The 27833-nt window shown below is 29.7% G+C and overlaps 5 protein-coding genes across 13 annotated transcripts; 1 reads left to right on the forward strand and 4 right to left on the reverse strand.

Annotated features, from left to right (window-relative positions):
• Positions 1-1697: 1697 nt before the first annotated feature.
• On the reverse strand, positions 1698-5895 carry LOC111287168 (interactor of constitutive active ROPs 4-like). 5 transcript variants are annotated; one of them, XM_089759375.1, is made up of 5 exons: positions 5673-5856; positions 5298-5390; positions 4031-4998; positions 3387-3464; positions 1698-3098 (listed from the first exon to the last, which is right to left on the reverse strand). In XM_089759375.1, exons 4-5 carry the CDS (start codon positions 3398-3400, stop codon positions 1964-1966), a joined length of 1149 nt encoding a protein of 382 aa, XP_089615501.1. In that variant the 5' UTR covers positions 3401-3464; positions 4031-4998; positions 5298-5390; positions 5673-5856; the 3' UTR covers positions 1698-1963. The 5 variants fall into 5 exon arrangements, with proteins under 5 accessions (XP_089615501.1, XP_022733207.2, XP_089615502.1 ...); XM_022877472.2 differs by lacking the exons at positions 4031-4998; positions 5298-5390 and having other exon boundaries at positions 5673-5895; XM_089759376.1 differs by lacking the exons at positions 4031-4998; positions 5298-5390; positions 5673-5856 and adding an exon at positions 3868-4007.
• Positions 5896-7387: 1492 nt separating this feature from the next.
• On the reverse strand, positions 7388-11377 carry LOC111287167 (E3 ubiquitin-protein ligase DA2L-like). Of its 3 annotated transcripts, none has more exons than XM_022877468.2 (9): positions 11221-11377; positions 10358-10655; positions 10157-10208; positions 10029-10074; positions 9849-9930; positions 9595-9739; positions 9397-9487; positions 8688-8754; positions 7388-8212 (listed from the first exon to the last, which is right to left on the reverse strand). In XM_022877468.2, exons 2-9 carry the CDS (start codon positions 10547-10549, stop codon positions 7622-7624), a joined length of 1266 nt encoding a protein of 421 aa, XP_022733203.1. In that variant the 5' UTR covers positions 10550-10655; positions 11221-11377; the 3' UTR covers positions 7388-7621. The 3 variants fall into 3 exon arrangements, with proteins under 3 accessions (XP_022733203.1, XP_022733201.1, XP_089615499.1); XM_022877466.2 differs by having other exon boundaries at positions 10358-10851; XM_089759373.1 differs by lacking the exons at positions 10157-10208; positions 10358-10655.
• Positions 11378-14351: 2974 nt separating this feature from the next.
• LOC111288639 (VQ motif-containing protein 10-like) lies at positions 14352-15013 on the reverse strand. Its single transcript, XM_022879603.2, has one exon. The coding sequence runs from the start codon at positions 14847-14849 to the stop codon at positions 14538-14540; it is 312 nt and encodes a 103-aa protein (XP_022735338.2). The 5' UTR covers positions 14850-15013; the 3' UTR covers positions 14352-14537.
• A 4579-nt stretch (positions 15014-19592) lies between these two features.
• On the forward strand, positions 19593-21192 carry LOC111288793 (exopolygalacturonase-like). The gene is made up of 4 exons (XM_022879769.2): positions 19593-19733; positions 19846-20151; positions 20275-20790; positions 20965-21192. Exons 1-4 carry the CDS (start codon positions 19593-19595, stop codon positions 21190-21192), a joined length of 1191 nt encoding a protein of 396 aa, XP_022735504.2.
• Positions 21193-21580: 388 nt separating this feature from the next.
• Positions 21581-26780, reverse strand: LOC111287380 (polyadenylate-binding protein-interacting protein 9-like). 3 transcript variants are annotated; one of them, XR_002689979.2, is made up of 10 exons: positions 26348-26735; positions 25708-25812; positions 25569-25613; positions 25056-25128; positions 24803-24959; positions 24628-24687; positions 24434-24481; positions 24261-24329; positions 21943-22004; positions 21581-21866 (listed from the first exon to the last, which is right to left on the reverse strand). XR_002689979.2 is itself a non-coding variant. In XM_022877899.2 (10 exons), exons 1-10 carry the CDS (start codon positions 26606-26608, stop codon positions 21821-21823), a joined length of 882 nt encoding a protein of 293 aa, XP_022733634.1. In that variant the 5' UTR covers positions 26609-26780; the 3' UTR covers positions 21581-21820. The 3 variants fall into 3 exon arrangements, 2 of the variants coding, with proteins under 2 accessions (XP_022733634.1, XP_022733635.1); XM_022877899.2 differs by having other exon boundaries at positions 24847-24959; positions 26348-26780; XM_022877900.2 differs by lacking the exon at positions 25569-25613 and having other exon boundaries at positions 24847-24959; positions 26348-26780.
• Between the last annotated feature and the right edge of the window lie 1053 nt (positions 26781-27833).

The raw sequence follows: 27833 nt of genomic DNA on the forward strand, positions 1-27833 counted from the left end.
ATGTTAATATAGTACAATTTTCTTCTATTCCCATCATCACCATCATCATCACCAACCGTTTCAATAAATAAATTATGAAAATATTTCATAATTCAATAAAACAAATGAAGAATATTAATAATAAGGCTAACCATTTACAAAGATTCTTTATCCAAGTTTCAAATAGAATTGGTTTCAACAATCCTACTGGAATCTAACTTTTTAATACACTGTTAATTTTACTTGAATTATAAAATAATTGATCTGAAATAAGATGTATTTTAATTTTTTATACAGACAACGTGATTAAAATATTCAAATTTTATTTTTAAATTATTCATGGAGTTTTCAAATGTACTGAAAGTTAATAATTAGTGAAAAATAAAATATATTATCATTTTTTAATAACAAGAAGGTCAAAATAGGGAAGAGATTACAAAAGTTAAAATTTTAGTCTTAAATCAGCTAAATGATACGTTTTAAGGTGAACCAACTAAATGTAAATCAGATAATTCCTTCCCCTTCTTTTAAGACATGATATCTAGTTTACTATATTTTCATTTTATATTGTACAATAATAGCATATTTATCTAGTTTTGACAGGAAATTCAAGTGTTTAAGGGGCTCATGATGTTAAGGTTCCTTTCAATTCTTCAGTCAGGATCTCTGTTATTATGAAACCTGTTGTGGCTACAAATAGTAATATCAGAGGAAAAATAGAAGAGAAGATAGCAAGGGAAATTTGCCAATGATACAAGCATTGGACTCCAATCTCTATGCCAAAATTATGAAAGCGATGATGATTAGTGAATGAGTTAAGTGCAAAGTTTCCACGTTCTTTTCTTCTTTTATTTTTTTTTTCTTAACAGTCTCTCAATGAAATTTGAATTAGGTTATATCTAGTGATAAATCTGATCAAACATTCCCCTAAACATCGTAACATTGGTCTAAAAATGCTGAGTCATAATCTATGTTTGTTACATAGTTGCGTAAGAGTCTATTAATTTAATAGATTTGTTAATTTTAAACAAGATGTTACGATACAATATAAAAAAAAATATATAAAAGTAACACGATTTATAATTTTAACGAAAAATTAAATATAGATTTGAAAAAAACAAAAAAAAAAGTTTTGTATTTGATATGTGGACATGACAATTTTAATATTTTATACATGTTAAACACTAATTACACAATAAAAATACACAGATTGCCAAATTTAAGTGCAAGATATAGAATTTTGGTGCTGTTTCTTTGGTGGGAGATATATGCACCTATCATTAACTTAAATATTCGGATGCTAGCTTGGTTATATTGGGTAACTCATTGGTTTTCAGGATGGTTGCCAAGGCCTAGTATCACGCTTAGATTGGCAGTATCTGTAACTTTCTGATAAGGCTTGGATGTTCTTCGATGGCCTGATTGGTAAGTTGGTATGCTATTACAATAGTTCACTGTTTATGAATCTAATCTGAGCATAAATTAGACCTAATTAATTCTGTTCTTAGTTTTTTTTTTTTTTTTTTTTTTTTTCTGGATATTGCCAACGTAATTGAATTGACTTTCATTCTTAAATCCAAGTGGAAGATGCAAAGAAACCTTAATAATAACTTCAGTTGCTAGTTGCCTGCTGATAATAGAGGACATCAGTATAATTTCTTATGATGCCCTTTCCTCAGCTCAAAACAAATTCTGCAAAATAATAGAACACAGCCAAATTTAAAACAAATAAAACATTGATGATGGAACCTTGTTTTTTCACAAAGGGCTTCAAGAAATGCCTCTTCTATCCCACACCTAACCTTAAGATCATCCTTAATGGTTTACATTACATAGCAGAAGCATACTACCTACTGAGGATGAGATGACCAAATTGCTGCAACAATGGACATACATGACCAACAAAAACTGAAACCGCTGAGCAGCCAATTTCACAACAATTATACATGAGCAGCTTAAAATATGCTTTGGCATACTTCTCGTTTTATTTTGGGGCCTTCTTTTTCCACAAGTCTCCAAACATTTTGATGGCGGAGCCTTTCCTCTTTCCACTTCCAAAACCATCATCGTCATCACCCAAGCCAGGTGATCCAACATAACCTGCATACCCACCAGCTGGAGGCTCAAACACACCACCAAAATGCTTATCCATGGAGCCACACCTGTCTGAAATTCTTCCATTCATTTCCACTCCCCCAGAAAGAATAGCTGCTGCTGCATCTGCTGCTTTTCTCCACTGTTCCGTCTGCACCCTTAGTTTCTTCATCTCTGCTTCCAATGCTTCCTTTTGCACTTCGACAGATTGGAGCTTTTCCTTCAGTTGAGCTGCATTTGCTTTACTTGCTTCCAGCTCCTTTCCTACTTGTCTCAATCTCAAGGTCATTTCTTCTTCCTTGGCTTTAGCAATTGAAATATTTGAGGCCACTTCATGCAGCAGCTTTTTCAGGTCCTCATTTTCTTGAGTAAACACCCCAAGCTCCTTTTCCTTCTCTTCTAGCTTGGATTTTAGCACATTTATCTCATCATTTTTCAAAGCCAAGTCATGGAAAGATGGTTTCTCTTGCTCTGATATTGCTGGTGGTTCATTTGATATTTCTATTGCTTTGGTTTCTTCTTCTACTTGATTGGCTTCATGGACTTCGACCTTAGGCTCAATTGCTACCACTTCCACTGGAACTTCAAAAACATCAGTTGCTCGTTGATTATATTCAGGAGCTTCATCTCTGAGGCTGCTGTCTGCTTTCTTAGAATCTTGAGTTTTTTTTAGAGAAATCTTTTCATGAATTTCAGCAGGTTCTGGAGCTTTTGGCTTCTTGCTCTTCTTTTCCAGTTCTTCTTGAGCTTCTTTCTTTGCAGCTTCTGCTGAAGCCAACTGGTCTTTCAGAACCTTCAGCTCTTCTTGTGCTTGCCCTAGTTGAGATTCTAAATCTGCAATGCGGGTGCCAAGTTTCTTCTGATTCACCGGATCTGATTGGGAAGCTCCTCTTGGAGAGCGATGGTCTCCGAGCCTGAGACTACTACGATCAGTAATTGGTCGGTGATGCAGAGGATCTGAATCAGAACTTGATGACCTAAGCTGTGTGCCTCGAGAGGATTGCCTTTGTGGCATTTCTGAGCCCCTACTCATAAAAGGAAAAACAGGAAAAATTAAATATAAAATCATGTAAAAGTTAATGAAGTTCTAACTTAAAAGAGAAACATCATCTCAGAAGAAAGAACAGGTAAACATGTTAACACAAGCTGATCTTGTCTTTTGCCTGAATGCAAACCATTGTTCTAGTATGCATGAATGCCAAGATGATAAGTTTTAACTAGTTTTAACCATTGATAAATTATAGAGTCTCAAAGCGGAAAGAAAAACCATAATGGAATGTGATCTAACACAAGCAAAAAGAAGAGATTCTCACCTTGATCTAGGCATTTTGGCACTTAAATGTCACAGAGTTTGTAATTAGAAAGGAACTACTAGGTCAAAAACTTGTGACCTGCAGAGTTTTATGTGCACCAAAGAAAAAAGGTAAGAATGTCAGATGTATATAGACAATAAATATAATTATAAATTCAGGAGGTAATTTGAATGAAGTTTTAGACATGGAGATGTATGCCCTTAGCTTGGATCCAATTATGACAGTAACCAAATCAAATAAGTTATTGCCACATGACACAAAATCTTCAGAGACAAAAAAAAGGAAGAGAAAAACGATTTCCCATCTTCCTATGTGACATCTTGCATGGTTTCAGGAATCACTCATTGGTTACAAGATGACTTAAAGCTGAAAAGCTAGAAGATTTAAACAAGAACTTGCATGCAATACGACAATGACACGGTGCAAAATGCAGATCTTCAAAATTCACAGTACCTCTAATAAGGAATAGTAAGAGGGATACCATATAAGAATTCCTCCCATCAAATGGCCAATCAGTAGAAAATAGGAAATACAAAATTACATGTAAATTGCCCAGGGCTTAACACAGATCAATGCAAATTCACTCCTTGTAAAGCATTTTTAAAACATCTACTTTAAGTACATGAAATGCTGGATTATAAAACCTGCAGTAGAGTGAAAACTTCTTTGTCAGAAGTCCTCACTTGGTCCACCATAGCCACGAAAGGAGCACATGCAGTTCATTATGGTGTACACACCATGTCATGGGAGCAGGTTTGCCATCAACTTTTTCAATTATTGGAGGCAAGTGTATGGCTTTTGACTGATTTCTGGGGTAAAAACTTTTAGCAAAGTTAATTTTGTACACTAATGACATAAGGGTGATATCATCTGCTTGCTTCTCTTCATAATGAAAATCTTTGTTAAATGAGGCAAATGGCACTGCAACAATTCCAATTTAAAATTTTTGGGCTCTCAAATGCACCTCCTAGGATTCTCTTCTTTTTGGTTAGAGGAGTTAAATCCTTGAACCTTTTCTAAACGATTCCTCCATTTGGAGCTACAAACCATTGCCAAGATCAGTTTCTTCTCAAGATCCCACTTTGGGCTGCCCCAAATGACCTTTTATCGCTAGTAGCTGCATTGAGGAGAATGCAGGTAACATTGAAAAGGTAAGACACTGCTTAGGCCACTTGAGATATCATTGTTATCATTACCAGCAAACTAATGATTGTGTAAAAACAATAAGACTAGCCAATTATTTATGTGTCTTAAAATTTTTAGCTGCCAATTCTAATTCTAATGCTAACTACTTTCTCTTAAGTGGTTAGTTTTAATAGTAATAAAAAGCTTAGTCATGGATTCAAACATCAAATCCCACCTTGTGAAAAATCAAAGCTGTTAATTTTTTGCTTATTGTTTCCAGAGGTAAAAGTAGAAAGTCCTCCAACGGTCAAACCAAACCAAATAATCACAGCACTATCAAACAAAAAGCATATATTCTAAATGAAAACATCCAAAAATAGTTTTTACTTTTCCAATTCCATATGTCCTGACTCCTTAGATTTTTTTGCTGTTTCCCTTGCTTTCTAGGGCAGTGCAAAAGCTTTTCTTTGTCTTCTTTTTTCACTACCTATGCACATTAACATATGGACAGTAAACCATTAAAAAAATGCATGGTCACTTAAAATTTACCAAGGGCATTTTTGTAGTTTGACAAGCTACATGTGGTGTATGATTAACGAATGAGAAAAAAAATGGAGCCAAGCATGCCTGAGAAAGAAATTGAGATTTACGAGTCAAAATCAAAGACTCTTGGTGATGTTTGAAAATTTTTGTCTTATAGTGCAGACATTCAGACAAAGTTCTTGAGTTCTTTACTGTATTAGAAGAATTTCAAAAACCAAAACAGATCAAAGTTCAGGAATTTACCCAACAAGATCAGAAATGGGTCACTTTAAGAAACTGCATTCTGAAGGAGAAACCAGCAATGCTTAACTACGTGAACAACTTGGTGGATCATATCTTTAAAAACAAAAAATAAATAAATAAAAATGCACCTTCAAACCTTGTTTTAACAAGTTGTTGCATGTCTGCATAGCTAATAAAACAATCAAAAAGGAAAGAAATTTTTGGTGTTTAACTTTCTGGGACATTGGACTTCTCTTTACTTTATGTGTCTTGATCAAAAGGCAAGTGATGAAATTGAACTAAAACATGCATGCTTCATAAATGGATCAAAACATCAAACTTTTTCATTTAAAAAAATAAAAAGAAAACGAAGAGTGAAGAAGGTTAATATCTTACCTTACAAAAGTAAAAACAGCAATACTAGTCTTTAGCTTCTATTGTTAGGTGGGAACAAGGAAATCTTAGCCATGAAAAACCTTTCAGTACTCAAAGTGAAATGCAACAAGGCCATGAAGAACTAGAAAAGGAAAATGACCTAGAAATTTGTTCAGAGCAATGAAGCACAAGAGAGAAAGAAAATGGAGAGAGAGAGAGAGAGAGTTCAAAAGTTTGAATTAAAGCTGCAAAATAAACAGGATCCATTAATAAGATATTATACCATATTAAATAATAAGAATCAATAATAAAATGAGGGAAGGAAAAGGACACGAGTGTAATTTTGAGAGAAAAGATTGATAGTAAAAATTGGGCTTGGCCATCAACAATTCAACCTAAACCTGAGATGTCAATTTTGCATGAGGTCCATAGAAGTGAGGAAAGGATAAAAGGGGAGGGAAGATATATTTTAAAAATAAAAAAGTGAGGGGATGCCGCATAAGTTTTTGGCATTTGCCATGAAATTTGTACAAAGAGAAAGATATCATATATCAGTCTTATCAGTTATGAATTTCGTCCATTTATATATCATTTGTTTATATTAAAAATTATTTAATTACTATATACAAATTAGAAAAAAAGGTTTTTCTAACTTAATAATCATGATTTGAGAACAAACTTTGCCACCTACTAAATTCATTTGTTAAAAGTGGAAATTTATAAAGTGAGGGTTAAGACTTTTAGTAGAGTCAAAATCATGAGATAATCAAATCAATTAGTCCAGAGTAGCATCTATCTAAAGTGTTCCCAATAGCCACCAAACAACATCTTAAGGCTTTGATTTTTTTTTTTGTCACATTAAATGTAGAATCCAATAATAATGATTATTTTAGTTATTCAAATTATAGAAGGAATGTAGGTCGATGTGGTCCTTGATAGATATGTATATTTTCGTCATTTAAGGAGAAAAAAAATGGAGAACAACCTGTTGATAATAACCAAGCCTAGTCTATGACAAAGCATGTGATAGCCCATACAATTATATGAGCTTTCCTTTTTGTTTTTGAAAAAAAATTAGGTAAGGGAGGTTATCCCATTTCAAAATCAAATTATATTACAAATTTCAGCAAAATTTTATATTAAAATTATATCAAATTTAAATTTTACAAATGAAATATTCAATTTTTATTAACCCATCCAAACACGAGAACTTTTCGTGTATTAAGAAGAGGCATTGCATGTGAAAATTAATTGCTTTTGATTTTTTTTCAACCACTCTTATGGCCCCCGATCACATAAATTTTTAATGTCAAATGGCCTCCGGTAGACCATCTTGATGGAACAAAGTCATAAATATACACTAGACTTCAAGGATATCGTAGCTAATTCTTGCCTTTTTAAGGAGGAACGATTTACAAAGAAAGGTATTTCATTTCTGATTTCTCTCATTGTCCACGGATTGTAGTACAGTGGCAGATAAGACATTAAGACTTGAAAACCTTTACCAACTTCTAATTTGCCTTCGATATGCTTGTGATTTAACAAACCAATTTCATTTTATCACCTCATAGCCATTGCTGTCAACGACTTCATTTTTACAAACGCTTCTTTTCATTTGACAAATGCAAGGTAAATAATACTACTAAAGAAAGCATCATAATATGATTTTGTTTCTGGGATATGAACATGCTAACAAATAAAATCAATGTAGCAAAGGGGGTCCAAAACATTATGAATAGGATAAACAAACAACCTTTCATTTGCTAGAATAATCTGTTTACTTTTTTAACATCTATATATGGAATGACATAGTGTGAGGAAGAGGAAAGGATCATCACTACCTTGATCTTTAAACTGGTTGCAATGGAGCTACTTTTGCATTTTGTCCCAGCTCGAGACGTAGCTAGCTAACAGCCATGGCCAGCATCATCTATTCAAGAAACACAATCTCGGGTAGCTTGGGTATAAAACTATTGCCATGAAACTCCAGGGCCACGTGTCATAGCTCTAGCTTCAGCCAGAGACACAGCCATAGCCAGCATCATCTGCTCCTCGTAACTTTCTGGAACAATGGGTCTGGGGGAATTATGAAAGCTGCCCCGAATTTCATCTTGTTGTGGTATTGTAGAGATCCCACCAGCATCTTCTGTCACATCAGAGCTTGCATAGCTAGTCCCTGCTTCAGCCACCTCTAACCCATGATCTATGCCCCATTCCCCTTCATCTCTTGCTGGTGTCATCCCCCCATCAGCTGGCATATCAACCGGACTCTCTGCAGGAGGATAGTTCTCAGCAACTCGGTCCAACCTATTATAAAACCTTCTGCTACTACTGGGAAGCACATTGAATGCTGGCATATTTCCATTATGGTTGACAGAAGATTCTCCACCCATCTGCTGACGCTCAGCAAGGGCAGCTATTGCACAAGCAAGACCACCAGACGGGGATGATGATGAACCAGCCACTGTAGCCATTGCTGGTGAGATAAAGCGATCTCCTGAAGCATATTGTATGGAAGAAGCAGCATCTCCATGGTTAGAAATTTTCTGTTTGTTGTTCTCCTGTATCAGTTCAATTTAACAAATCAATAGTCAGATGCTATAATATAAGATTATTTCTAACGTCATCCTATAATCCTCTCAGGAAAATAATATATATGCACACACGTGATACTATTTTCTTACCCAAGATAAAATTATGTTTGATCAAGTTTATTCTCATTAAGGTACATGAATATATTGAAGTTCCAATCAAAGACAACATCTTTGAGGGCTACTGTCAGCATGGACCCATACAGATTATTTACCTTTATTCATTATTCAATTGGGCTAATCAATTACACCTTCCCACAGCACAATCATGTATGTGAAAAACAGCCTCTTTCTTTAACTACAGAAAAACCTTTCAATGAAAGAATAACCATATTAATAAGCACACTTTGCTTGAACTGACAAGTATGACTTTTCTTACAGCAGCTAAATGCTTAAATTCAGCAATTAGTTTCATACATAAATCTCATCCAATTTAAAAATATACCTGAATTGATTGCCAAATTGCTTCCATGACCATTATTTCCTCAAGATCTATGTCAAACTCATCATCCCTGCAATTTAAGGGTTTGATACAAGATAGTCAAAGAAGATTCAATCAGATTCTTTCTGGAACATAAAATCAACAATATATAACCTAGTTTAGGCCTCTGAGAGAGAAAGAGAAAGAGAGAGAGAGTAGTACTTGAGTGCTTGTGCAGTGTAAAACAAAATATTGTCTCATCTTTTTCATTCAAAAGCAAATAAAATAGAAGTTCATCACAATGAAATGTACCCAATGTGATCTTTCATTTTTAATTTTTCTTTTTTTTCCATAACTCATTCATAGAAAACAGGATTATATTTAACAAACTAAGAATGGTTAGCTTCATTCTTTTTACACCAACAGAATTGTTTGGTACAGCTGCTCACCATTCTCCATTCTTTCTCATTCAAAAAGAAAGCAGGCATTCACTGCTATGTAGTATAACTATTTTTATAGACAACAGGTCTTTCAGTAGCAAACAAAGAAGAATCAACATCATTCTTTGCACCAATTCAACAAAGTTAAGTGCATCCACTGACCACTTAGTGCTGTCTAAGATTGATGGGCAGCTTTTCGTCGCCCTGCGCTCTAGCAAGTATGTTCTATGCGCTCTTAAATATGAATCGTAAATTCTATCCAAAGAAGTAAAGCATCCAAAAGGTCTGCGTACCTATTTGCCCGAGGATGGGAGGGTTGTCTAATTGTTGAAGAAGCCTGCAAATCTAGAGAAGAAACTATTTCCTCCTCACCAGAGGAACGAGCTACAATAACAAGAGAAATGTTTGGGAAAAAAATACAAGATAGAAGAATGTCAAACGAAATGACGAATCAATATATAAGGAAAAACAGAATAACAACAAATTGAAACCTGCAACTGAACCATATTGAACTTCCCCTGGTGCAACACCAGTGCTTGAAGAACTCAATTCTTGTCTTTTCTGGAAGCTTTCTTCTTCATCCTGAAGTTCCTGCTGCCTCATTCTAATTTGTGCTTCTATGACACGTTGTTCTTCCTGCCAAATTTAAATAGCACAAAAGAATATTAAATTTATTCCTTATCTAGTGAAAATCATAAGATTTACACCCTTTTTTGTTTGTTTGGGAGAGAAGGGCTGTTCTTACAATTTGCTCTATCCCTTTTTCCTCTTTTGTTTTCACACCTCGATACTCCACAGCATAGTTTGAGGTTTTGCAGAAAGGACACCTCAAAATATTAAGGAATCCAAGTATTGGAATACAAGTACATCAACAACTAATCAAACTGAAATGTTTTACAGTCAAATTCATTAATTTGAAGGATACTGGGTAGGACGATTTGAATTAGGATTCTTCATCTGCAAAAAACACTCTGGTGCAAATAAGATGTGTCAAAATGTCAATCAACTAGCAATATCACTAAGTATCAGTCAGAAAAATCACTCATAGTTTACCTGTGCAAATACTTTTCATGCAACATCTTGATCTGTTGAGACTTGGATAATACTAAAATACAATGGAAAAAAAATCATATTGAGGCAATCAAAAGGTATTGCAGTCAATCGCAACTAATTTTAAAGCAAAAGGATGAAAGAGTTTGAAATTTACAATTGAACAGGAAACATAACAAGAAAGCCAATGAAATAAATACAAACCAAAAAGCAAATTGGGCATTCTTCAAGATCACAACAGCACTCTTCCTCGCCTGGATAACATGGTGCAAGCTTTGATTCAAGTATCAGCTTTCTTAGCTTCTTAATATCCACATCTTTATGAACATACAACCCTTGTGGACGCGTATACCTCTCGTCCACCACTTGCCTTCTCCTTCCCAACTTATTGCCCATAAAAAATATATCAAATTTGCGTTCCAAAAATAGTTATCTTTCCTCCTCCTCTCCTTTCTCCTTCTACTTACTATTCGATCATTCTTCAAATTCTCCAAAACCAAAACTAACCAAAATAAATACACATTTAGTTTTGATTATTTGGTTTACTAAAAGTAACAGACACATTATGACAAATAATTAGATAGCATCTAAAACCCTAATTCGTAGTTTTACAACATAATCAAACGCACGCTATGGAAAAACTGAATTCTAATCCAAATTTACAACAGTTCACTATGTAAAATTATGCCCCAGGAGTCCTGCAAATGAAACAAAAAAAAATGCTCAAAATTAAACATAGGAATCTGAATTAATAGTTAAAAAATGCTTCCAAGATGCGAATTTACTAACAAAAATTTCATTAAAATCTAACTCTAAAAGAAATTAACCTATCAACTCTAATTTTCACAGCTAAATTGGCCAAAGTATATTTCTTTCAGAAACCTATAATTCAACCAAAAGAATTAACACTAAAACTAAAAAGGAAAAGTGAAATCATTTCGAAAAACATATCATTCCTGTAACAAAACAAAAAGCAAACAAAAAGAAAACAGCTTTTGAATAAAAATCGAAGCAAACAAAAAAAATCACTATTTTAAAGGTAATTTGGGAGATGAAAGGAAACTGACCTTGAAATCTTGAGAGCAAATTGAGAAGTGAAACTGGAGACTTGAAAAAAGAGAGAAAATAAGGAGAGATTTTACTAACGAGAATAGAAACAGAATCAGAAATTTCTCTCAGAAAGAGAAAGAGAGAGACAGAGATTTTCCTTTTTATTTCTAATTTACGTATAGTATCATTTTCTTTCTTTATATATTACTAAGTACGTATACGCGTATTTGCTTTCTTCTGTTTTTCAGTTTTGGTTTCTTTTCGGCTTTTGGACGGAAACTTTTATATATAAAGGTTGAGAAAATGGAAAATACTTTTTTATTAGCAATATTTTTTTTTTTATAAAAAATACAAATTTTAACTCTATAAGTTTAATAGAAATACAATATTACTTTATCTGAAAAATTAATTGATCCATTGTAAAAGATAGAGATAATAATAAATTGGATTAGATGGAATTTAGTTTAATTATTTTAATTAATGTAAAATATTTTAAAATTTAAGATTATTTGTAGATTGAAACTATTCGAATTATTATATTCAATTTCCTTAGATTCATAGATTTTTTAAAAATAAAATTTATTATCTTTATATTATTTTAAATACATTTAAAATTGCTTAAATATAAAATAATTATTTTTATTATATAAAAAATTAAAAATTATATAAAATTAATAAAAAATAATTTAATTTAAATAATTTCAATTTTTTCATCTAATGATATGAAAATTGATCCTATTTCAATTAAAATATTAATTTTGTTTCTTAATTTTTTTGAACTAAATTAAACAAAAAAAAAAAACAACTAGAATAAAATAAAACATTATATTATCAAATTGATTTTTATTTTTATTATTCTTTTAACCTTAATAAAATATTAAAATTTTATAAATTATATAAAAATGTGATTACAATTAAAAAAAAAAAAAAGGGAAAAAGAAGATGATGCGGGGAAGAAAGGGATTATTAGGAAAAAGCTGGAGTACTAGAGGGAGCAAAGAATCAATCATCACCGCCCCGACAGCCAGCTTTACTTCCACAGGCATGCTTTTCTTCCTCACGCGCTTCCCATCGCTCGTCTTCTTCAAACGCCTTTTTCATTATAATAATCTAAAGTTACATAGAAGAATGTAAATATGTTTTCATTTTCTTTTTTTTTTTTTTTCATACTATCTCTTTATATATAGTATGAAATACATTAAGAATTTGACAACTTTATTTCTAAAATTTACATATTTGAATTAAATGATATTTCTACAATTACTCAATAACTAATACAATTGAAATAAAAATAAAAGACAAAAATAAATTAATTAAAATTTTTTGAAGGTTAAAATTTAGAAATAAATAAGTTTTTTTAATTTTTAAAGTAAGATAAATTTTGTTATATTTATAAGAATAGTACATTTGAAATTATTTCACTACTATAAATTTCTTCCTTAAGTCAAATTCTCATTGATCAAGACTTTGATTAATTAATAATAGTAAATAGCTAATAAATTTTTATAATTTAAATTATATTTGAATGATCAGTTGAAAATCTATTTTTTGTTATATTACACCTTAATTAACTTTTTTTCTCATTTAAAAAATCCTCTTCAAATAAAAATAATTGATTAAGATGCGAGGCAATTCTTGGACTTCCTTATTATATTACATTGTCTAACATAATTTTAAAATAAATTTAATAATTTAAAATATAATATAATGATACGATATAAATATAAATAAAATATAAATATAATAAATTTAAAATGTTAATAATAACTATATATAAGTTTAATAAAATTAAAAAAATATTATATTTTTATATTAATATAAATTATGATACATAATTTTTATATAAAATATAATATAAATATAAAAATTTTAATATTTTACATTATATAAATACACAATTTTTACTTTAAAATATAAAAATTAAGCAATGTTAATTAATTTTCTTTCAAATATAATTTTTTTAATTAATATATGACTCAAATTGATAATAAATGTTTTATTCTACACTCCATGGACAAAAGTGGGTAACTAATCTATCTCAAAAGCAAGAAGGATGGCCCATAAAGCTGGATGATTTTGTCGACACCTGCCATGAGTGGACCATAAAATATCACTCCCGTTTAGTTGGTTGACCAAATTCTTGTATAACTAACTCATGTCTTAGGTTAGTTTCATCATATAAAAATTTATATTTTTCACATGAAACCTTCATCCTTTTATGCATTCTTCAAAGATTAAGAAAAAAAAAAAAAACAACTACTATATACAAATATATTTTGCTTTGACAAATGTAAGTTGTCCCTTGAGGGTTTGGTATTTGGTTCACCCAATTGGTTGTGGATGGTGAACCCATGAATCTTCATGTGTTGCACTCTTATGGCTGATCTCTCTGCCTAATGTAACCCAACCTAATTAACCTTTTATACTTGGAATTGTTCTTATGGAGAATAAAAGGGCTTGAGTGGTTTTCTTCAAAAATTGCATTTATTGTCCGAGATTTTTGTTAATTTTTCATTGACTTTCATAAGTTGTATTTATTAATATTGCGATCTTTCAATTTTTTTTTTTTTTGTGATTTGATTTAAGGTTAAGGTCAAATTCATGTTAATGGGACATAAGTAGAATTGTTTATGGACTCCTATAGGATTATCTCAAACTCCCTCTCACTCCCCCATTATGTATCCTGACTGACCAAAGCTGGGGAACACCTTCGGCACCCACTCACCATGGTTTAGCTGGACAAGTCCATCACATTTGATCATGGCATCAACAACAAAATACTACTTATCTCTGTTTGAATTTGAGGTCACTTGTAATGATATTACCAAGTAGAACCAAAGGCCCTTAATATCATGCCTCGCTACAAGGATTTCAAACACAGTGACCCATTCATTGATTCACCCTTGAGATATGGATGGTGATTCTTTCTTCCAAAGCTGCATCATGGGGTATTAACATGACAACTAAAACATTCATTGTTATATCAGCCAGTGCGGTTTATTAATAGAATATCGAATTTTTTATTTTAATAATCAGAATTTAATTTTTGATAATTACAAGTAAAAAAAAAAGATATTACAAGTAAAAAAAAAAGATATTATGATTTAAATAGGAAAAATTAAATGGTATTGGAGATATTTATGGTGTGATGAGATCTGGTTATAGAGATGCCAATTAAAATTTTCTGACTTCTTTGGTTTCTTAGTCTCTAGTTAAAGATAGATATATGTTTCCATTTCCAACATTTTAGCCCTTTGATGAACCAGTTGAGCTGATGAACAATTATCAAATCAAATTGGGAGACCACAAATAATGTAATCAAACGACTTATAATTCATTCCACATTCCATAAAAAATTGTCCCCAGGAGGCATCTCCTTTAGCAATCTCTCGAATTCCATGAATGACAAATTTTTCATCAAAACCGAATCGCCTGATGTAGAACTTCCAGCCTCTGGGGGAATCCCTTCTTCTTTCTTGTTCATCTGCTCGTGATAAAACCGGCTTTTCGGTTTTGATGAATTGCTCATAACTCCTGAATCTTTACCGGTCAGCTCTTGTACCACGGACTTAAAGCTTGTAGCATCTGTCTCTACATACTTGGTGTTGATGATCACTACCTTCATTGGCTCTCTACCACTTGCCATATCAAAATTAGCCCAGCTAAAGCTAATTAACCGGTGTAAAATCGAGTTGTTTATGGCTCGAATCACACAACTCAGGCACTCGAAATTTTACTAACGAGAACGTAACTAAAATTTTGGTATGGAAAAAGAACAAAAAAAAAAAAAAGATTGAAAAGAAAACAATCTAATTGTTTTAAAGGGTGTGATTTGGTTCGTTTATGCGTATCCACTTATATAGGAATTGTGTAGAAAACCAAATAATGGAAACTTGTACGGAGGAATTAGTTGGTTTGAGAGATGAGATTATTTGACCGTTATGTCTCTAAGCAGTCTAGAAGGACCAAAGACTGAATAAAATTATATATAAAAAAAATTAATGAGTGAGTCAAAATTATATTTGTTTATTAATTCGTTTGCACATGACGGTAACTGCCTGTTGAAATGCGTTGTATATGCACTTTGTCAAACCCACTTGTAAACAATTGTTGGCACATACTCGACGCGATCCGAATCTTCCTTTTCTTCAATTCTTTTGAATTGGACCCTGGATATGAGGAAGATTGTGAGTTGCCAGCGATGCTGGAGATGAATTTTCTTTGGGAAGTTGAGCTTTTTCTTCCATCATTTTGTATTGTACATGTAAGATAAGGCAAAGACCGCTGCAAATCAAGACCGCTGCAAATCAAGACCGCTGTTGGGACAGAGACAATAGGAAACTTCGGTTAGCAAGTTTAGAAAGGGTCATTTGTAGTGTGAACCTGTTCAAAGCCTTCCTCCACAGTCCACATCACCTTAAGTAGTTCTTATATACCTTTCTTTTCCTTACGAAGGCATCATGATCCTTCTCAAGGGGAAATCTCTTGGCCATTAAGAACTTGAGATTCAAATAATTTAAGCATCGTTTGAGAAGGGGAGGAAGTATGGTGAGAGCCCTGAGTCCGATGCCCTTTAGAATACGATGCACCAGTTGGCATGTGTGTCATGACTCAAAGAATCGGTTTTGAATCTTCTTAATTTCTTTCACATTTGTAGTGCAGTTGATAAAAATAAAAATACGTTACTTAATATTAATTATCAGTCGTTTCCAAATCATCTCTGATTCCTTTTCTGCCCTCTTGCTGGGTTTATGCATGATTTTTTTCTATGTATCCACTACTTAATGTCTTTAATTTAATTTAATTTGATTTAACCAAATTAACTGTATTTATATTGAATAGCTTAAATTTCTCTCTCAATTAATTTTAATCAAATTAATTAAATTTACTTTAGTAAATTAAATTTCTGTCAATTAATTTTAATTCTTAATTTGATTTGATTTTGATTAAATTAATTACATTTATTTTTAATCTTATATAAATATATAAAAACCAAAGTTTTGGCAAAAAAAATAATTATCCTATGCGGATAATATAATTTTTTGACATGGTGAATAACCTTAACTAATTATCATGTATTCATTACTTAATATCTTCGTTAATTTAATTTGATTTTGATCAAATTAATTACATTTATATTAATAATTTAAATTTCTTTCTGAATCAATTTTAGTTCTTAATTAATTTGATTCTAACCAAATTAATTACATTTACTTTTAATAGATTAAATCTCCCTTAATTAATTTTGATTTGTAATTTAATTTGATTTTACTTAAAGTAATCACATTCATTTTTAATAGCTTATATCTCTCTTAATTAATTTTATTTATTATTTTTTGTTCGCTATTCAACACTATAAATATTATCTAATAGGGTTCAACGAAAAATAATAATAATACGAAGTTGTGCAACTATCAAAATGTTTCTAGCACATGAGTTGGGATTGATTTGCTCATATTCTTAATTTAGAAAAAGAATGTCTCAAATAAAAAATTATTTTGGAATTTAATCGTTTTTTTTTTTTTTTTTTTTCACATTTGCAATACTTCTAATATAATTTTTTTTTGTTTTAGAGCTTATCCCTCCATACATATATATATATTAATTATTTTTTGTCCAACTTGAATATAAAGTATTGAATGTTTGTTTTGATATTTTACTTTTAATTTCATTTAATATGTTAAAGTGCTTAAGGTTTATGTTATGTTTAAAGCAAATATTATGTTTTAGGTTAAATATAAAAATGGTATTATATACTTTCTGTCAATTCCTAAAAAAATAAAATTATCAGTTTAGTATTCTAACTTTCATTTCATCATTCACTTTGTTATTTAAGACTAACGTTGTTAGTCAACTTATTGACGTGATATGAATATTTAATAAGATACTGATACGCATTAAAATGTTCAATTAACCCTACATAATCAATATCACATTAGCATTAAAAGGAAATTTTAAAAAAAATTCTAATTTTTTTTAAAAAAATCTAAAATATTTTAAAAATTATAAAAAGTTACGAAAATGAATTATTTTTAAAAAAATGAAGGAAACTTTAAAAATTCAAAAAAATCTCAAAATTTTAATAAAAATTTCAAAAATTTCAAAAAAAATTTGAAACAATTTAAAAAAAATGAAAATTTTAAGAAAAATATAAATTTCTTAAAATGAAAAAAAATACAAAACTTAAAAATATTTAAAATAAAAAGTCTAAATTTTTTGAAATAATCTAAAAATTTAAAAAAAAAAACTGTAAAAAAAATCTTTAAAAAAAGTCTGAAAAGTTTTCATTTTTGAATCTTAAAATTTTAATTTTTTTTATAGTTTTTAATTTTTCAAAATTTTTTTGAATTTTTTTGGATTTTTATTTAATACTTCAATATTTCAATTTTTATTTTTCAAAATTTTTTAATTTCTTGGAATGTTTTAGATTTTAGAAATTATTTAATTTTTCAAAAAATTTTAAAAATTTTAAAATTTTTTAAAAAATTTTAAATTTTATTTTAAAACTTTTCACATTTTTTTTCAAAAAAATTTATAATTTTATAATTTTAAAATTTAAAAAAATTATTTTTTTAATTTTCAGTTTCTTAGGTTTTTGCAATTTTTTAAATTTTAAAAAAATTAACTTTTTTTAAAAAATTTTCATCTTTTTGAATTTTTTGGATTATTTATTAATTTTTTTATATTTTTATGAAAATTTCAAATTATTACAATTTTTATAATTTTTAAAAATATTTTATATTTGTTATTTTTTTATAAATTTTAAAAATCATTAAAAATTTTTTAGAATTTTTTAAAATCTTTAGAATTTTAAAAAATTTTAAAAATAGTTTTTAGAATTTTTTAGAATTTTTATGAACATTTTCAAATTCATTTTTAATTTTGCATAATTTTAAAAATTAAAAAATTTAGAAATTTAAAAATATTTTTTAGAATTTTAAAAAATTTTTAGTATTTTTTAAAAGTTTTTTAGAAGTTATTTAAATTTTTTTGAAAATTTTTTATGTTGATGATAATGTGGCATTTAATGAAAATTTTGACATATATCAAGATTTTATTACATATTTGTAATATGTCAATATTTTAGACTAATAACATTAGTTCAAGATATTAATTGATAACAAAATCAAACTTAAAATATCAAATTAAAAATTTTATTTTTATAGATATCATATTAATAAAAAGTATCTAATTCATAGGTCATTTTTATATTTAATCCTATATTTTGTTTTGTTAGGTTCGACATTGCATGACTGTAAATATATAAATTTTGAGTTGTTAATAAATATATAATCTTATCTAATAATATGAATTATATATATATATATATTTATATATATACCTTTATGAATCGCACGTGTTTTGCATAAGTTTAAAACTACTAATTAATAATGGATCAAGATACCAACGTTATTTTAGGTAAATAGGCGTTTGGCGTCCAATAATTTAGGGCAATTTGTAATAATTCATGATAATCATGTGACGTTTTTTTTTTAATAGAAAGAGAAATATACAAAAAAAAATTTGCGAGGAACAAGGTAGATTACATACAAAGGTTAATTATGGATTCAAAGCTGCCTTATCAAAAAAAAAAAAAAAGAAAAGAAATTTGATATTTCAGTAATCATAAAGAAATATATTAAAATTATATAAAGCAAAAGAACATTGGGCATTTAATTTTTTTTCTTGGCAAAAAAATAGATGAAATAATATTACACCAAAGCCATATTCTAAAAGATTGGAGAAATTTAACTATACCATAGGTTTTATTTAAAATTTAAATTGAATTTACATTCATATAATTACTGATGACAAGAATTAAATTTAAATCTTATTAATAAAATATTTTTTTTTTACCGATTCAATTAATCTTTGTTAATGTTCAAAATAAACATTTAGTAAATTTAACAATTTAAAAATGATCTAAAGTAGAATCATGTGTTAAAATAAATTGATTTTAAAAATAAAAATTAAGGGACCAAATATAAAGTATTTATTTAAAAAAAAAAAAAAAACAATTCACGCCACTAAATGTGCAAGAGGGATGTTTATGACTTAACCTTTGTTTAACTGATTAAAGGCTTTGATTTTAAATATCAAGAAAATTAAGAAGTAACCATAAAAGGGCCTTTTAGAATCATGTTGATTTAAGATCCTTTAAAACTTTCTATGTAAAAATTGGAAAGAAATCAGTGACATCCTTCAAACAAGAAAGATGATCAAAACTTACCAAGAAATCCAAGAACCATTTGCCCCAGAATTTGGAAAAAAATTAAAAACTTATTTAGAAAATTCGTTTGTCAACCCCAAATATATGACCACATTTAAATTGGACCCAATGTTGTTTTTAGAACACCAAAATTAAACAAACGTGGGAATATTACCAGAGATGGCTCTGAAGCTTGGTTTTGCTAGAGTTTTCTGCGCATTATTATCTCTATTGGTATCCTTTCCCAGAGCTCATAATGCCAAGATTTTCAATGTAAGAAATTATGGTGCTATTACCGATGGCCGAACAGACAACAGAAAGGCAAGTACCAATGTTTGGTTTTTGCAATGTACATTTTTATGTGATCTTTCGCCATTTCTTCATATTTACTTTCTGTGAGTGATATTTTTATGTGTGTATGTATATTTATTAGGCTTTTTTGAAAGCATGGAACGAAGCTTGCAATCAGAAAGGAATTGCGACGGTTTATATCCCTAAAGGAGTTTACATGTTGGGAACAGTGGAATTTTCAGGTCCATGCAAAGGTCCAATAACGTTTTTGATGACTGGAGATTTAATGGCTCCAACAGGACCTTCTTTTGGTACAGAGAAATGGATAGCTTTTCGATATGTAAATAAGTTGATAGTGAAAGGAGGTGGAACATTGGATGGTCAAGGAGCCTCTGCTTGGCCTTTCAATGATTGTGACAAGAACACTAATTGCAAGTCTCTTCCTATTGTGAGTATAATTTTTAGTTTATTTCTTTTCTATATCAATGGTTAATTGTTGAGATTTCTTCTTAATTTTTTTTTGTTTATAGAAAAATGGATATCTAACTTTCTGGTGGCATGATAATTTCAGTCAATAAGATTCGACTTTGTGACAAATTCTAGGATTAAGTACATAAGATCAGTCAACAGCAAAAATGCTCATATCACTTTGTTCGCATGCAAGAAGGTAAATGTATCAAAAATTGAATTATCAGCTCCAGCTGACAGCCCCAACACAGATGGAATCAAGATAGGAAGCTCGACTGACATCCGAATTTCGAGCTCTAAAATAAGCACCGGCGATGATTGCATTGCCATCCTCTCCGGAAGCACAAACATCGACATCTCCTACGTTTATTGTGGCCCTGGACATGGAATCAGCGTAGGAAGCCTTGGCAAGTTCCGGGGTGAAGACAATGTGAAGGGCTTGGTTGTAAGGCGTTGTACTTTCAGTGGAACAGACAATGGTGTTAGAATAAAGACCTGGGAATCTCCCTGGAGAAGCACTGCTTCCAATTTCATATTTGAAGACATTTTCATGGACAAAGTTCGCAATCCAATCATTGTTGATCAGACATATTGCCCACATACGCCATGCAATCAGCGGGTAATTAAAATAGATTTAATTCTAATGAAAAATGTTTCCTTACATATATATATTTGAGATTATCAAGGATTGAATTATGGTCATAGAAATTAATTAAAAGTTTAGCACTTTCGCTTGATTACTATATAATTTTGCATCAAAATTTCATGAATTAATGCTGGTCTTGGTTTGCAGACAGCCTCCCATGTCCAAATTGAAGATGTCACATACAGAAATATATGGGGCACATCAAGTTCACAAATTGCAGTTTCTATGCAATGCAGCAAAAACTTCCCATGCAAAAACATAGTGATGAAGGACATCAATTTGGCTAATCTTGGACGTGAAGGACCTTTAAAATCTTGGTGCTCATACGTCAATGGCCGTGTCTATGGCCGACAAAATCCTCCCCCTTGCTTTTAGCAGTACTCTTGCAGCATTTCCGCTTCCAAATTCCTGCTTCATGACTAGTCTGCTAGTCACTCTCCACTTGACTCAGAGTCGGTTCCAAATTTTTATTGAATATAGCATCTAGCTTTCTCTCTTTCCCCTTTTTTAATTAAAAAAAATTGTACATTACTGTTTTAGAATTGATAGTTTGTACATAAAAAATTGGTTTTATAGTTTAAATTGACAAAAAAGAAGGGAAAAAAAAGTAGTGGGGAAAATTAATCTGGCTAACTAGACAGGTATCACCACCTAATGAAAAACAACGTGGTGGTACTATATCTTTGGTTCCTCGCTCAGCATGAGCATGCTTATAGTCATTATTAGAAATACATGGAAACTTGCAGCAAAACTCAACATGACATTGTCAAAACAAAGGGATGGAATAAGGTAAAAAGGTTTTCAAGATCAAGTTTCAATCCGAAGCATGGTCACCATATCTTCAGTCAAAGATAAAAAAGTGCAACTGTTGCTACAGAAAAGATGGAAATTATGAAACAATGTTTCACCATCCCTTCAACACAACAAAGTTTCTCTCCATTGGGAAGTCACTCAATTCCATCCATGGATCTTAAAAGGCTTCGTTGATCAGTTAATGCAATGTTTAACGGGGAACTTGTGGCCTCACAGGTGTCTTTGAAGGACTTACCCTGTTAGATTGAAATATAAAAGCATTAGCTTAATAGATGACAAATTGACAAGCATGGAAACAATTCAGGAACACACCTGACGGGCTGGGTTCCTAGCGCCGTCCCACTACAATTTAGTGCAATTATGGCACTTTCCGCCTGTCCATAAAGGGGAAAATTATTAGTCTTGAGTCAAGGAGCAAAACTTAAGAAACTTGAAGACCTATATAACATTTATAGATTATGAAACTTAACCCAGAGATACAATCATTGAAAACACTCAAGAGGTGTGCATTTTCCAAAACAGTGACATGACTCCATCCAACAAAGCAAAATGTAGAAATCTAAAAGCATTTGACATTAAAGGTAGTACCAATATTACTATTACAATATTTTCAGTAGGGAGACCTAACCATCTAATCTTGATATCATTACTGATGCTCAATGCCAACTGCAATCAGATAAAGGGATTAAAACCCGAAATAGATTTACCAAAAACAGATGAATAGATCATAATTCGATAGACTAATAGGTTAATCTATGATTCGCAGCACAGGCTAAGAAGGAAAGGTTAGCAGTGAAGACATTTCAACATGTAACAAGACTTCAAGCAACAGCTAATCTCAGGATCTTGTAGGTAATAGCATCCACAGTCCTCAAATTTTGATCCAAATTCTATGTTAGTATCCAAACTTTAAACCATTCTAATTGGATCCTTAATTGTCCAGAGTTATATTGTTTCAGTCATTCTGTTTATGAAACAGTCTAAATTAATCGCAAATGTTAACTAGCATCACGTGATAATATCAATTAGCATCTCCTGTGATAGATGAAAAATCGAAATAGAATTTTTTAAAATTTTAGGGACCAAAGATGAAATTATCTCAAAATTTTATATATTTCATATATATTTTATAAATTTTTATATTTTTTATAATATAATTTATTAGTTATTTTTTAATAGAAAATAGTTTTTAAAAATTAAAATTAAGTTAAAAATTCAAAATTCTTTGAAAAATTCAATATCATTTTAAAAACAAAAAAATTATTTTCTATTAAAACGATTATTTTATTCATAAATCATAATAAAATATTATTTTTTATTCGTAAAATATATTTTTTAAAATATTAAATATTTTTTATTTTCTTTTTTCAAATATATTTTATAAAAAATAAATAAGCAAAAGATAAAAATAATTCAAAACAATTAATTTTTTTATATATTTCAAATATAATTTATAAATATTATAATTTAAAATAATTTTTAAATTTTTATTATGATATGATTTATTAATAAAATAATATTTTTAATACAAAATAAATTTTAAAAAAATTAAAATTACGTAGAAATTTTCAAAATAATTTTGTTAAAATTACAAATCATTTTAAAAAAATAAGTAAAAAATTTTTATATCGAATTAAGAAATTAAATAAAAATTCTATATCATTTTAAAATATTATGTTAAAACTAAAGTTTTTTAAAGTTTAAGAATCAAAATAGAATTTGAATCAAAATTTACATTATGTTTGGATTGAGGGGAAGGAAAGGAAAGAAAAAAAAAAATAAAAGAAAGTAATAAAAATAAAAAAAATCTTTCCTTTGTTTGAATAAACTTTTAATTTAAAGAAAAGAAAAAAGTTAAAAACTCAATAACCTTTGGTTTCCCTTGTAATCCTCATTTTTTTAATACCCAAATTTGGGAAAAAAGCTAAGGAAAGGAAAATTTATTATTATTTTTTTTTATAAAAAGACTAGTATATCCATCCTTTTATTAATATTAAAAACCTAGTTAAACAAACCTAACCACATCAAAATTTTCCTATAGTTTTTTTAAAGTCATCTCTTTTTTCAAATAAGTTTCACATGTCACTTCTAATATAAAATTTTTCAAAATTTTTTTGATGATTTGATTTTGATAAATGATTAAATATTAATAGACATATTTTTTTGGATTTATGAGATGTAATGTTTCTAATGTAAATTTCTTCATAAGAGGTGAAGTTTTCGCTCAAAGAAGGTCGCTAATAGAAGGAAAATTTGGCAATAATTTGGGAAATGGGCAGCAGCTGTTTTGAGAGAGAGAGCAGTGGTGAGGAATTAAAATAAAAAAAAAAAAACACTACGAAGGAATTGCAAATATGTTCAAAAATTAGAAAGAAATTGTGAATGAAGGCTGATTTTAGTCAAACATATCAAATGATTTAAAGCATACGGGGAAAAATTGGAGTGGCTACAATTGCACAAAAAGTTTGCAAACAGACGCAGATGACATATTATAAATAATTTTAACAACTTGAAAAAGTAAAATATTTAGAATCAGACCCAGAAACATAGTTTTCAAAACATTATAAACATATTTGAAACACTTCTGATCCAAATATTTTTCAACATCAATCCTGTAAACATGAACTTACCATGGCAAATTCAACAAAAGCAATACGGGTTGAATGCACATGATCCCCTAAGAGCCTCAAGTGAGTGACCTGCGAATTAAAAGAAAATGATGTCAACCTTCAAATGCTCTCTACCTTTAATCTTGTCAAAAACCATTAGAAAAAGGTGTGCATAGTATGGATACTGCACTAACCTCACCACAAGCTGATTCAAAGAAATTCTTCACATCAGCTTGAGAAACCTTCAGTCAAAGTGAAAATGCTCATGAGGATTAGATCGATTAAGTTATATTAATAGTGTATATGCTTGTGGAAGAGATGATAACCAATTACAGAAGTGATAGAAGTCCGGAACTCAAACATTCATGAGAGCAAACAAGGGGGTTACCTTCTTGTCAATATTTGTACAATAAACAGTCCTGAAACACATTTCCCTTTCATCTTCTGACTGAAATTGTAGTTATTTTGATTATCAACATTGAGGCTAGAAAGAAAAATATAGAGAGAAACTCCAAGAGCCACTTAGCAATGGTGAAACAGCATAGGATAAAGTGAAGTCTTACGCAAAACTGAGACAGTTAAGAGTCAGAAAGTTATTCATCCGTACCCTAGGGAGAAATTTAGGGTTCACAGGAAGGATGGCAGTTTTTGAAGGCAAGACTGTAACTGGATAAAACCCTAGCCTTGTCCCACCAAGGTTCAAAGCAGCTCTTGCACCTTCTGTGGAAACAAAGTTCATATGAAATGTAACATATGAATAAATGTACATCGATTTATAAAAGAAAAGTTTAAGTTCGATCCATAGCAGCTGCTTACCTTCATCTGCAAATTCCACAAATGCGAAGCGAAGAACTGAATGTGGATCACCACAAACTCGGCAATCAACAACCTTCAATAATAATTCCCGAACCACTTTAGAAATGTCATATATACAGCAATCTGCCACATAAGCTATCAAGTGGAAAGCAACCCTATCAAGTAGTATCAACCAAAGCCTCAACATCCTTTTCTTTTTCTCAAGGAGAAAGGAGATACTAAACCCACAAAATCAAATTTGAAAGTTCTTTTGGCATTTTAAGGGGCCTCTAAATGAAGAGCCAAAAGATGAAATAAAGAACAATACTTTAACAAGATACACAAATGGCAAACTTGGAGTTTTTTGCACCTATGACACACACACAACTCTATAGACAGAAATGATAAAGCTAGGACATTATTGTAAATTATTCTACATGTCTTATGAGAGAAGGAATGAAGTGCAAGATGTAGCATTAGCCAGGAGCAAGCAAAATTACAGCAAAAGCTTTAAACCCAGCATTTTTAACTTACTCGTCCACAATTACTAAATAAGCCTGCAAGTCGCTCTTCAGTAATCTAAAACAAAGAAAGAAATGATTTTCACAAGTGACTTCACCAAATCAGAATGAAACAATAAAAAATCACTCAATGGTGCTGTTTTCAAACTTACAGTCTGATCAATATCGGAAACATATACTGTTCGGCTAACACTATTGTCTCTTTGAGCTCGAAAAGCTTTAAACTTTCTTCTACACTGGTTGTAGTTATTTCTTCTCTGAAAAACACAACTATAACGATTTACCAAATTTAACCAAGGGAAAGAAAAAAGAACAAACACAAGACCATCACTTTTCAATATTCAGCATAACCTTATCCAACATATGATATGTTGAGGAAGAAAAGCTAACTCCAATTACATCAAAGTTCCAACAAGTCAATCAAATTAGTAATTAGACAATAACTAGGCCAGCAAAACACAACACTTTACCAATCCAAAGGGGAAAAAAATCAGAGACTAGTTCAAAATGCAGAATTGAATAAGCAAGGACACAGGAATCAAATTGCCAATTTAAATCCATTAGGATTAGAAAACAAAGCAAATCCTAAAACCCCAATTTAGCTATGCAATTGCAATCAAAATCATATCCACCAATAACCCAAAAATCTCAGAAAAAAGACCATTTTCCCACAAGACAAAAACAACCCAAAAAACAAATAAAACTATAAACTAGCAAACACCATCATTCAAAACATAAAAATAAGAAATAATGCAATTAGAAAAATGTAAATGATCAGTGAAAAGGAAATACCCTTCTATCGGAGTAATTCTCATTCCCTTGCTTATTAACAGGAATCTGATTAAAATCACCATTTTTGGTCTGATTATGATGATAAGATGATGGGAAAAATTCTTTTGCCAAAGGATTCAACTTTGTGAACATATCAACCAGCTTTTGCACATTGAATTCCTTTGATTCTGATTTGGCTGTTTCCACCACCATATTGTTGTTATTAGCAGCAGCTGCTGCTGCTGCTGCTGCCTCACCTGACTTGTCAGCAACTGCAGCCATAGAATCAAAACCACAAACACTCCACAGAAGGAAAACAAACTAATGATCAGAAGAAATGGGAATTTGCCTTTGTAAATTTATTCTCTTCGTATCTTCTTTCTCACCATAGAGCAAGAAAGTTGAGAGCTTTAGAGAAAAAAATATATTTTTTATAGTCAACAGATTCCCATTTGGAAAAAAATGAATTGTCTAGAAATGGAAATAAATTGAGAATGCAGATTGAGTTTCCTTGGATTTTTTTTTCTTTTTTTTAAAAATTAAATAGATAATAAATATATCAAATAATATTTATTATCAAATAATAAAAAATAAAAGAAAGAGACAAAGGAAAAGAAAGGGTTTTGGAGGAACGGAATAAATGACCATAAGAAAGAGGTTTTTTTTTTTTTTTAAAAAAAAATTTTCTTTTTAAAAAAATAAAGAATTTAGTAGAAATAGGTGACGCTGAGAGAGGTAAAAGATGAATTAAGACATTTTGTTAGTTTCTATATATTTTTTTATATTTTTGTTATTTATTTATTATTAGAATTAGACTCGAGTTTTATTGTAGAATTTTTTTATTTTTTAAAATTATATTTTAAATATAAGAGAAGTAAAATTTTTATATCAAATTTTAGTCGATGAAAATATATAGACAAATGTAAACGAATTTATTTTTTAACATAAATTATAATTTAATTATATATAAATTAATTTTTATTAAATTAAGATATTAACTAATATTTTTATTAATATAATATATATAAAAATATAAATTTAATAAATAATAAAATATTTTGTTTATTTATTCAAATGACGGTTAAAGCAAACTATCTCAAATTCGATCTCGACTGGATTTAAATTGTTCAAAAAAAATACAATTTAACTTAATCTTTATCTTTAAAAAAATAATATCAATTGGATCTTGACGAATTGAAATTTATTGAATATAGATTATTTTATCATCCCTACATTTAATGACTTTTTTTTCTTTATAAAATTTATTTAATAAATTAATTTTAATGAAAAAATAACTAAAAAAATAAGTCAAATGGGGTGACACATAAATTTATTAAATTAAAGTATTAAATAATATTTTTAATAAAATACATATATAAATATATAATTAAATAAATAATAAAAAATATTATACATATATATCATAGTTGAAGTTAGCATCAAAAACTTTACTCTTATTTGAATTAAATAAAATAAAATTTAATCTAATTATCTCTAATTAAAAGAA

Source organism: Durio zibethinus, chromosome 4, assembly GCF_047325235.1.
Source record: "Durio zibethinus cultivar Kanyao isolate XHJ-2024 chromosome 4, ASM4732523v1, whole genome shotgun sequence".
Classification (NCBI taxonomy): domain Eukaryota; kingdom Viridiplantae; phylum Streptophyta; class Magnoliopsida; order Malvales; family Malvaceae; genus Durio; species Durio zibethinus.

Excerpts from the sequence above, each read along its gene's own strand:
- LOC111287167 (XM_022877468.2), bottom strand. The coding sequence starts at position 10,549 with ATGGGCAATAAGTTGGGAAGGAGAAGGCAAGTGGTGGACGAGAGGTAT. Across the intron at positions 10,209-10,357 it reads AATGCCCAATTTGCTTTTTG|TATTATCCAAGTCTCAACAG; the intron begins GTTTGTATTTAT and ends ATTGTATTTTAG. Across the intron at positions 9,931-10,028 it reads AATTCAAATCGTCCTACCCA|GTGTCCTTTCTGCAAAACCT; the intron begins GTATCCTTCAAA and ends TAATATTTTGAG.
- LOC111288639 (XM_022879603.2), bottom strand. The coding sequence starts at position 14,849 with ATGGCAAGTGGTAGAGAGCCAATGAAGGTAGTGATCATCAACACCAAG.
- LOC111287380 (XM_022877899.2), bottom strand. The coding sequence starts at position 26,608 with ATGGCTGCAGTTGCTGACAAGTCAGGTGAGGCAGCAGCAGCAGCAGCA. Across the intron at positions 24,688-24,846 it reads ACCCTAAATTTCTCCCTAGG|TCAGAAGATGAAAGGGAAAT; the intron begins GTACGGATGAAT and ends CTACAATTTCAG. Across the intron at positions 24,482-24,627 it reads GTACAAATATTGACAAGAAG|GTTTCTCAAGCTGATGTGAA; the intron begins GTAACCCCCTTG and ends CTTTGACTGAAG.
- LOC111288793 (XM_022879769.2), top strand. The coding sequence starts at position 19,593 with ATGGCTCTGAAGCTTGGTTTTGCTAGAGTTTTCTGCGCATTATTATCT. Across the intron at positions 20,152-20,274 it reads ATTGCAAGTCTCTTCCTATT|TCAATAAGATTCGACTTTGT; the intron begins GTGAGTATAATT and ends TGATAATTTCAG. Across the intron at positions 20,791-20,964 it reads ATACGCCATGCAATCAGCGG|ACAGCCTCCCATGTCCAAAT; the intron begins GTAATTAAAATA and ends CTTGGTTTGCAG.